The sequence below is a fragment of the Eptatretus burgeri genome, unplaced genomic scaffold (genome assembly GCF_056783735.1).
Source record: "Eptatretus burgeri isolate ZD-2024b unplaced genomic scaffold, Ebu_testis_v1 Ebu_testis_scaffold_3179, whole genome shotgun sequence".
NCBI lineage: Eukaryota > Metazoa > Chordata > Myxini > Myxiniformes > Myxinidae > Eptatretus > Eptatretus burgeri.
In genome coordinates, this window is record NW_028225127.1 from 144,982 (window position 1) to 155,777 (window position 10,796).

General features: G+C 45.2%; 1 protein-coding gene and 1 pseudogene across 1 annotated transcript; one reads left to right on the plus strand and one right to left on the minus strand.

Annotated features, from left to right (window-relative positions):
• Positions 1–1,763: 1,763 nt before the first annotated feature.
• Positions 1,764–4,197, plus strand: LOC147006412 (uncharacterized; annotated as a pseudogene).
• Positions 4,198–5,500: 1,303 nt separating this feature from the next.
• Positions 5,501–10,796, minus strand: LOC147006413 (histone-binding protein RBBP4-like). Its single transcript, XM_085868887.1, has 12 exons — positions 10,676–10,796; positions 10,362–10,512; positions 9,979–10,124; positions 9,666–9,839; positions 9,375–9,490; positions 8,829–8,989; positions 8,196–8,322; positions 7,856–7,933; positions 6,781–6,857; positions 6,147–6,204; positions 5,931–6,041; positions 5,501–5,836 (listed from the first exon to the last, which is right to left on the minus strand). Exons 1-12 carry the CDS (start codon positions 10,734–10,736, stop codon positions 5,813–5,815), a joined length of 1,284 nt encoding a protein of 427 aa, XP_085725013.1. The 5' UTR covers positions 10,737–10,796; the 3' UTR covers positions 5,501–5,812.

Here is a 10,796-nt window from a genome sequence, read left to right on the forward strand (position 1 = left end):
GTTCATGCAATAAAGGACCTCAGAGGCAATAACATTCCTCTTGAAATGAACATCGTTTCCGTGATTTATTACAAAGGATAAGACGTCAGGGATAAGGGCATCATTTAATGGCTGCTCTTTTGCGCCCTTATTCTGGTAATTCCCATGTGTGTCTGTCCCAAAACTTTTTCCAAGCGGAGCACCTTTTACCACTCAACATATTCGAATGACATTTGGTAGGTAGGTCCAATATATGTGGAGATCGTGTTCGTCCGAATATGCGTCTACGAGCCCTAGCAACGGCATCGCAACGTTGCTTGTAATTTCCCCGAACAAATTTTAAAAAAAGCAACAACAACAACAAATTCTGATATTTCGTCACGTGCCTTCATTCGTCCAATTGCGACACCCGTCATAATGTTTTTACGTATTTACGATATAACGTGTGTTTACGAAATAAAAAATGTATTTACGAAATGACAATACCAAAAATGGAATAATCTTTAAATAGTAACGTGAACTTTTCGATACTTCAAAGCAAATGTACGAATATATTTGAAAGTTCATGATAGACCACCAAGCCAGTCTAAGCCAAAACAGCTTGGAACTAGAACGGGCACTCGTAGAGCGCATACCTTCGCCGCAGCCACTAGTTACCTTTGTATTAAGTTGTCCACAACGCATCTCAATACAAATATGCATTTCGTGACCCCCATGACCTTTGACCAAACAACCGCTACCTTGGGTGACAATAGTACTATACCTTGTGTCATTTCAGAAGATGGGGAATTGAACACTGAACAATTTGGAGTTAATTTGATGTAAATCGGAAAAATATTAACCGTTTTCATCATGAAAAAACGATGTTGACCTTTTTGTGACCTTGACCTTTGATCCGATTGCTCCCAAAATCTAATGGATTTGTCCTTTCATGATGCCAAACAAATACAAAACAATTAAAGCCTCTCTGCGTTTTGTTTTTTTTGCGTTAAGTTGTCCACAACGCTTTCCGATATAAATGTGAATTTGTGTGACCCCCTTGACCTTTGACCCCCAACCGCTGCCTTGGGTGACAAAGTACTATATCATGTGTCGTATTAGAGGATGGGGAATTTAAGTTTGAACATTTTGGAGTTAATTTGCTGTAAATCAAAACAAAATTGACAATTTAATCGCGAAAAAACGATTTTGACCTTTTTGTGACCTTGACCTTAACCTTTGATCCGATCGCTCCCAAAATCTAATCGATTTGTCCTCTCGTGATGCCAAACACATCCACAAAATTTCATGACAATCTGCGAAGTGGTTTTTGTGTAATGTTGTCCACAACGCTTCCCCAATCAAAAACTCCATTTTGGTGACCCCCTTGACCTTTGACTTCCACAGACTAATTAGGGTTGCAAACACTATACCATACGCTATATCAGTGGATCGGGATTTGAATACTGAACATTTTGGACTTAATTTGATGTAAATCGGAACAAAATTGACACTTTAATCGCAAAAAAACGATTTTGACCTTTTTGTGACCTTGACCTTGACCTTTGATCCGATCGCTCCCAAAAGCTTCGCCTGGCATCCTTGAGTAACTGCACATCATCTCTGAAAATTTCATGCAAATCGGTCCAGCAGTTTTTGCGCAATGTTGTCTGCACACATATTTACCAATAAATAAATACACAGGGGTCAATACAATACCTTCGTCAAACGAAGTTTGCGAAAGTAATCATATTTGATTCATACAGTACAGCCACAACAAAGCAGTTAACCCAACGGCGCCGAGGAACTCCTGGTAGAAGAATTCACATCAAAAGTCCAGAGCAGAGTATGCCCGGTGGCAAAGATTGGGACTTATTTCTGCACAATTCCGAAAACAAGACAGAGCTGATTCAATTCCCTGTTGGCTACTACAAGACCAATTCAGTCAGATCAAAACTAGGAATTCCACTGATTGTGACAGAAGAAGAGAAAACTTGGCTGATCACACGAACTGATGTTCAAAAGCTCGAATCCTGCAACCATCATGAAGCTGACACCCGGCTTGTTCTTCATGCAAGCAAGTCTGAAGATCCTGTTATCATCAGAGCTACTGACACAGACGTACTGGTCCTCCTGAGCTATGCCTATTCCATCTGTAAACCACCGCATGACTGGTTTATGAAGATTGACCATCGTTATGTTATTGTGAAGAAACTAACAAATCATTATGGAGACGGTGTGTTCAAAATTCTTCCGGCATATCACAGCATCACAGGATGTGACACAACATCATTGCCATTTTGCATTGGCAAGGTCAAGCCATGGAAGAAAATGTTGAAACAGGAAAAGTGCCATCCACTTTCGCAGCTGGGCAGATCCGACCAATCTGTTCAAGATGTCGAGAGTGCTAAAAGCTTCTTCAGAACTTGCATGTACTCTGGAACGGAACAAGAAAGCTTTGTTGGGACAAGGATCAGAATGTAAACAGCCAGAAGGTGAAATCTAGTTGCAGCATCCTTCCAGACGAGAATAGCACCAAACAGCATCTCAAACGAAGTGACCTGCAGGCATGGCTATGGAACCAGTGTCTCGGGCAAAATATCGAATATCCTTCCATCACTGACAGAGGATGGGAAACTACTGAGGATGGTATTAAACCAGTATGGTTCACCTGTCCACAACTACCTCCAACACTGGCAAAGACAAAGAGCAGGAAAAGACGAATTCAAGGTATTACTTAACTTCTTTGGATCTCTAAACAATGCAATTCATCCCAATATAAGTTGCTCATAATTGGTCCAACCATGGTTAAATTAATTTGAAGTAAATAGTCGATGTTCCTCTTGCAGGTCTTACTGACTATGATGCCGATGAAGATGATTCAACAACAGAAGAGAGAAGCCAGCTTCGACGGAAGAAGATAGACAGGACTACCAGCAGACAATCAGAAGACAGAGAGGTCGATTGTGGAAAAAGAAAAAAGCCAGGTAAAATCTCAGAATATCCCTAAAGTGATGATTTAATCTCATTTCAATGTTGTGGGTTTGTGCATCCTTCATATTATCCAAATTTAATTTTGCAGAGGGTTACATTGAGAGTGCCAGAGATGCCGATGTTCTCACAGAAGGAGGAAAGCCGCCTCCACAAAGAAAGAGGAAGACTACAAGCAACTCGGAAAATTTTACTGGCATTACCGACAGGATTAAAATCCATGGTAAGTAATTCAGAAGTGTCCATTTAATCAAAATGTTACTTTTTGTATGATTTCCTATTTCTGAATCCTGGATAAAATTTTGCTCATTCTTTTATAGGAGATGGTGCCAAGGAAACAGCTGAAGAATCAGGAAGTGACGAGGAATACGAAGGAGATGGAGAAAGTTCTGAAACTGATGATGACATGGAAGAATGTTCTTCAGATAACTGCGGACTTGATTCTGACTTCGAGAGTGAAGACAGCGATATAGACCTTAGTGACTGAGAATTGAAAAGCTTCTGTGCTTTTAGAACTGTGACTTTTTAAAACAATAACTAAGCATCTGGGATCATTGACAGGGAATAGAAATACATTTCAATTCGTGTATTTGTTGGACTAATCCCAAATAGCTTCTCTGACATTGAAATCTAGTATGGCACAGCGAGGAGAGGTCGCTGTACCTAATATGACGTCATTTTGCTGTCATTGAAAATTTATGGACCAGTGATTAGAATACCACATTTCTATCCGATTTTAATTCATTCAAAATAAAAAGTTTGATAAAATTTGAAATTATGGGTGCTATGACGTCATTTTGACGTCAAGGAGACATCACAGAATAGAAATAAAGGTTTATTCTGGTAGTTTAGTGACATGTTTCTATCTGTTGGCAATACATTTATGGGGTGTAAAATGCACCAGAAAAAGTTTGCAGTGCATTGAATTTCTGATATCGATCGGTCGACTATGACGTCATTTCAACGTCAAGGAGACGTCATAGAACAATTCCAATATGATATTTGTGTAGTTTGTCATCATGTTTCTATCTGTTGGTAATACATTTATGGCGTGTAAAATGCACCAGAAAAAAGTTTGCTGTGCATTGAAATATATGGGGCAGCCATATTGGATTTTGGCTGCCATATTGGATTTGCGGAAAAATTCAGGATGGCCCAGAAGCTTATTTGAAAGAGTATGTTCCAAAGTACATAAATCAGCAGAGAAAACCTTGACTGGAAAAAAGGGCAGTTTTTGCCTGGCAGAGACCTGTCTATTATGGTAGGATTTTGTAATTTGGCCATGATGCCGGTGATGGCTTGCCTTCTCTTCACAAAGGACACCGTGGGATCTTGAACGTCGACCAACGAATTCTGGTCGCCAGGATTCCCGTTTAACGTCCATCCGAGGGACGGCACACACATTCATGAATCACCCTGCCTGTGAAACACCAGGAAGACAGTTTATCGAAGGCTTCACTCATGGAAGAAGTCTACTGAACCAGATTGATAGTCACGATAATGTGTCACATCACATGTTCGGTCAGCTCTCCGTGACCTTGTGTGGAAACACGTCACAGAGGGTGAAGAATATTACAAAAAAAAGGCAAAATTCCTTCGTTAACGCGGGATGTTCGAAAGGTTTTCACAATGAAGGGGAAATGGTATATTCTAAAGCTTTTATTGTGGAACAAAATTGAAGGCAGACTATGTTGCTGTTCAAGTTCGGTCAGGTCAGGTATGGGAGCATGCGCTGGGGCAGCGCGTCGCTATGTCCACTTTCCACCGGTACTCCAGAGGCCTTTGTCTGGCCATCCCCCAGGCAGATACCTGGCCCGTCAGGTCAGGTATGGGAGCATGCGCTGAGGCAGCGCGTCGCTACGTCCACTTTCCGCCGGTCCTCCAGGGGCCTTCGGTCTGGCCATCCCTCAGGCAGATACCTGGCCCATCCCCATCTCCTTAAGATGCCGATCAGCCTACTACAATTTCGAGGCACGTGGTCGGCCCATTGGCCGACTCCACTCACGAGGCTCCCTCGCTGAGAGAATCTGGTGAGCAGGATCAGTGTCAGGAAAACGAGCCACGTGTCCAGACAGCCGCAGCTGCTGCTCACGGACTATGCAGGTAACTAATCTCATTTGAGTCTCTCCCAGTAACTGCTCGTTCCACAGACGGTCTTCCTGGAGAAGTGCTGTCATCGAGTGGTGTTAATGCTTTGGTCGGAGTTTGCGTTGCCTTGGTTACTTTGGTGGTAAGAATTTAGAGAAGTAACTTCAAGCCATGTCAAACCCCTGACTTGAATGGTTGGCTCACTTTTAGTCGCCTGATCCCCCTCCCCTCCCACCCACCCTTTTGGGGTATAATTATTATTTTTTTAAAGTTGCGACAGCATCATTCGTTTTAACCATCTCTGACGTATCGTCCTTCAGGTAAAGATATTGTCGAGATCAACAGCAAAAGAGAGAGAGAGAGAGAGAGAGAGAGAGAGAGAGAGAGAGAGAGAGAGAGAGAGAGAGAGAGAGAGAGAGAGAGAGAGAGAGAGAGAGAGAGATCACAGATTACACACCATCAATGCAATCGTATAAGTTTACTTCACTTGGCTGGAAGCATCAACAACACTGAGCTGGTTTGATCAGCAGAGCATCAAGACCAACATTTACAGCATAAAGTGAACAAACAACACAGCAAACAGAGATCCCTGGATGCTGGGAGGAGGTTTACAAAAGTTAAATTCCATGATGGTACAAAGCCAACACAGTTGTTGCAGAAAAAGGGGATGAGAAAGAAAACCAATGTTTGGCTCATTTATAAAGTTGAATAAAAATAAACCCAATCTTCCTGCTCAGGTGTTTGCTTCGACTTCAGCCGCGCCCGCTTCTGCGTCTTAGACGCTGTAGATGTTTTTAGCCTGTACAAGCAAGCAAGGGGGGATAGATTTCCAAAAGCTCACAACACAATGATTTCGACAGACTTGTGGGGGGAAGGCAGCACTGCTTCCTTACCATCTGCCACACTTGCATGATGTTCCCTTCGGAAACCGAGCAGATCACCCAGGGTTTGTTGGGGTTCCAGGAAAACTCCGAAATATTTTCCGTGTGACCTCCGTGCACAAACTGCCAACGGGTACAGCGACTCAATTTACCCTGCATCCTTGTTTCCTCTCTCAGGCGACCTTTCAACCGCCGTCACCAATTTTAGCCAAATCCTGTAACACTCACCAAGAGCTCAGGTGGTCCGTCTTCCATGTCCACGTCTGACTGCTGCTCCCCTATTTTTCTGCAAACAGGCAAGGTGAATAAACCAGGGCAGCAGGACACCGGCAGAGCGTGAAAAACAAAAAACACAGAAAGCTTTCCCGCAATGTCATGTCGAACTCGCACATTCCGATTGCCTCGCACACCTGAGCACTCTCACCTGGAGTTTAGGTTCACTTTCTAGTGTGGAAAATTCAAGCCTGCAGCTCTTTCTTCAACCGTCACAAAGGACATTTAAATAATTCGAATGTCCACCGCAGCACGAGCCGACAAACTTTGCTGATTGGCTGCTTCGCTGTCTTTTAAATTTATTTGTTTTTCAGCAATCAAGAAGCCATCAGCAGAAGATTTATAAAATGATGGGACTTCAATCCCCACCTGGAGTATTATATTCACAATCATGTACTCTTCCCTCACTCCTGTCTTTCACATTTAAACCCCATCCACCCATTCTTCTCTCTTTCAGCTTGTACCCCTCCCACGACAATGGAAGAGGGACAAGCAAATCATAAGCAAACAGGACAGCTGCCTTCAGCCAGTCTAAAGAAAGGCCTCCCCTCTCATGGTTCAATACTTAGCCTCGAAGAAGCAAACCTACCTTAGATCCCACACGTTAAGCCTGCGGTCATTACCGCTCGATGCTAGAATGGTTTCGGCGTCTGGGGACCAGTGAACCTGTTATCACAGACAGCAACACACACCGAATAATTCAGGTTGCAAACAAAGATGATCAAATTTCCATTGAACAATTGCTATTTCAACAAACAACCCAGAGCAGTAACAACTCAGAAGGCCTGTCGAAGTATATTTTAAAAAAACGAACAGTAGATCTGCGCAACGCATGCAATCCATTACAATAACCTGTCCCTTGTGACGTAACCGACATCACCGGCCTGTTCCTTCTGGAGAAGCAAACGACGTGGCCTGGCCCAACAATTCACAATGGGCCGTCCCTTTGGGCGAGGCCAAAAATTGCTATCGAGCCTTCCCCCTTTGTGTGAGGCCAATGATCTCTCTGCCATGTTTTTACACTGATGGAATGGGCACCTGAATCGAAGAAAATTGATGTTCAATTCCAATGGAGAATTGGAACACGAGAATTGGAACAGCAACATGCCAATTCGTCTCTGGGGATCATTTTTTTACTGATGACGACTTCATTTCCAAGAATACAAAACTCGTTTAGGAGGAATGAGTTGTGCAAATCACCCACAAAGTGGATAAAAAAAATCACTTCACAGGTTTTCAATTAACATATATAACACACCAGTGGTCACATGATTGCTGGAATTCTCAACAAATTCCAAATTCCGACTCTTAACGACAGAGGACATTGACATCAGCCAATGATACTACCCCACAGCCTTGTGTTGCATACAGAAGAAGACATGTGGTCACAGCTTACTTATCAATTTAATGTAAAGTTCGCATTGAAAGATCACCAATCACAATTTTACGTCCCTACAGTGATCGGAGAGTTTTTCCGTCAAAAACGGAAAAAAAACATTTTGACCCCCCTCACCCCCCCCCCACATTTGATCTCCACTCTTTGGTGAACCAACATACCGGTGGTCCTCGAATCTTAACTGCACTTGCTCCACATTCACGATCCATACAATCTACGTGTGGTGGTGTTCTGTACGCGGGTGTCGTGCCGCTGCTCGACGGATTACCTGGAACACTTCATCCTGGTGAGACTCAAAGGAATGCATCTTCAGGCTCAGGTTTCTCAGATCCCAGAGAGCGACCGTCTGCATACGGCATAGGAATGGTTGGCGTGGAGCGGGCGTGGGAATGGGATGGTCAAAAAAACAATTAATGGTGGCACGGGTGGACTATCGACAAGATGATCAGATTATCAGTGACAGCATTGTTGGCGATCAAGGTGGTTACCTGAGCGTGGTTTCTGTTCCATGTAAAATTGGGAAGCACCATGTTAGTGTGAGTTATCCCCGGTAAATCAACCAACATTGCTGTTTCCAAGGAGTTGGCGTAGCCAGGTTAAAAACCCACCTGGTCAGAAGAGCCTGTGACCAAGGCGAACTCGCTGTAGGGATTGAAGGAAAGGCAGTTGACCTCGGCTGCGTGAGCTTCCAAAGAATGGCTCGGCTTCGAGATGTCGTTGGAGCGAGTGTCCCAGCTGCAGAACGTAAAAAAAAGGCAATGTATCGGAAGGGACAAAGCGATGAGGGAGCTATCCAGGTGGTCTATTACGCAGTAGCTGGACAACTACCTCTGTAAAGGTTACTCTCAACCTGCGAGATCAATGCACGAGCAACAAGGGTTGGAGCCACAGGTAGGGTATCCGTGGCAGCTCAAGCGTTGGTTCCACATATCCAAGCATCAAGCACACCACGCTGCATCAAACGGCAGAAGCACATCCTCAAAACCCTTCACAAAGATCCCACACGTACTTCTCACGTCATCACGATTTCTCACCCTCAGCATGTTATCTTTGTGACCAATGTCACACAAAACATTAAACAAATTCGCTCAAGGGTCCACAACTTATCTGTGGGTACACAGAGGCAAGGTTACGTTACGATCAACACCCTCCAAACCCAGCAACAGCTTCCTGACCTCCAGCGAAATAGAATCTCACTGAAAACTCAAATGACAAAGCAAAAGCAAAATCCAGATGCTTACATCATCAGCTTATGATCATCAGCAACAGAACCAAACAAAGATTTGTGTTCCGGATGCCAACTGACGTCCTCGACAATCGCCGTGTGTCCCGTGAAGACGGTCTTCGCGTCCAAGATCTTGCCCTCTCGCGGCGCCGTCCCGATGTCCCACAGGCATATGGTCTGCAAGCAGCATCGGACGATGGTCACGGGGAAGAAAGATGCTGTGCCGACGCGAACAAACAATTGGTGGGCCCTGTAGGCATTGTAGTCCGACCGCGTGCCTCATGAACACGTGCGTGCGTGCCTCGTAACTGTAAGTTATACGCCCGGCACGTTTCTCAACCAGAGGCAGCTGCGCCCAATTATTCCCACAATCCAAACCGCAAGTGTCTTAACCACAAAGGATTCCTCTCAAGTTCAGAAGAGGAGAAGGTGCTTGAACTTTGAAAACTATTCCCCGTAATACAGTCGAGTGCGCTCTGCGGTTGAAAGGCGAGACTTAAGTGATCTAAACCGACAAAAAAAAAAGTCGTGATGGACAATGAAACAATGAAAAGCAACACACGTGATCATACGATGCACTCAACAGGTGTCCACTCTGGTTGGGGTTCCAGGACAATCCGTAGCCTTCCTTCTGGTGTCCAAGCAACCGTAGGTCGGGATTGCATTCTCCACTCGGGTCTGCGAGAACACCGTTCGGCTCAGCAAGCGTCTCACTCGCACTCATCAAATTCCAGGTGCTTTGCCAGCAGCTACAGGTTCTTAACCCTCCCACATTCCACCTCCATCTCAACAGCTTGTTTAAGGAAGCGAAGCGAGCGGCGCTCGCAAATCGAAGGGGTTGAGGCCGTCTTACCGGGTATTGACGATTCCCCCGTGCAGTCGAACACGAGGACCTCGCCTGTCGGCGCTTCGCTGGCGATGATGTTCGGGTTTTGTGGCATGTACCGCGCTCGGTTGACTTCTCCCTCGTGATTTATCTTGATGGCCACTTCAATTTTGGCTCCGACGGAGCCAAAGCCTCCATACTCTGTCCGACGGAGAACATCATCACGCAAGCCGTCGCCCGACAATTGTAATTTGACAAACACCGACCCTTTAAGTTGATACACACATGTTATAAACACATTGTGGTCACCAATGAACGAGCCTTGAGAGCAGCGACTCACCGCCCGTATTCTTGTCGTAGTGCGAAGCATCGTACTGCACGTCGTCGTTCGGGAGCCGCACGCTGGCGATGAAAAGATGGTTCGGTTCGTCGGTCGTATGAGTTCCAAGGACGAGTCGATGCACGGTGTAATTTTTACCTTCGGGCCTGAAAACAGCAAACGGTGACTCAAAAATCGCTCGTCGGGCAACGGATCACAACCAAGCGGGTCCATTTTAACCGGTCCACGTGGGGTTCCACCAATGCCGGGTCGACAGGGGCCGGTTTGGCACTTTCATTGAGTCTCGAGCCCAGATCTACCGCAATCTATATATACCCCCAGAGAGGATTTTAATAACATGACCCTTCCTGCCGCTCTCGTGGAATGACAGAGACGAAGATCACCTGCTCATGTCCGGAAGCCACTGCACGGTCAGACTGGGCCATTCTAACACCTGGGGCATGAGCAGGTCGTACAGGAACGGCGTGTACTTCTTCCATATGTTGTGGCCTCGATCGATGACGCGCTCTTTCGCCGCATCGTCCGGAGCAGCTGCTGAGGGCGAGCAAAATCAACCGGGTTCGAAACCCCAACTCGAACCTGGAACCCTCAGGGAGGGGATTAAATAAATAAATGAAGAGATTAAATTAGAAATAAATTGTAAACATTCGCATCGAGTGAAGGAATAGCTGAGGGAAACGATGAATAAAAAGTTCACAGAAATTAAATGTTTCGAGAGAAACCGAATTCGACAATCGCCTCACGGCGCCGTCGGCCATGACAGTTTGAGGCCCAACGTCGGGAAAACCTCCCCCAATCCGCCCCAACAACACTCCTTC

Bases quoted from the DNA above. Each gene is read 5' to 3' on its own strand.
- LOC147006413 (XM_085868887.1), bottom strand. From the start codon at position 10,736: ATGGCCGACGGCGCCGTGAGGCGATTGTCGAATTCGGTTTCTCTCGAA. The intron at 8,990-9,374 runs GTGTGTTGCTTT...TGCTGCTTGCAG, and splicing joins TGAGTGCATCGTATGATCAC to ACCATATGCCTGTGGGACAT. The intron at 8,323-8,828 runs GTAAGCATCTGG...TACGTTCTGCAG, and splicing joins GATGATCATAAGCTGATGAT to CTGGGACACTCGCTCCAACG.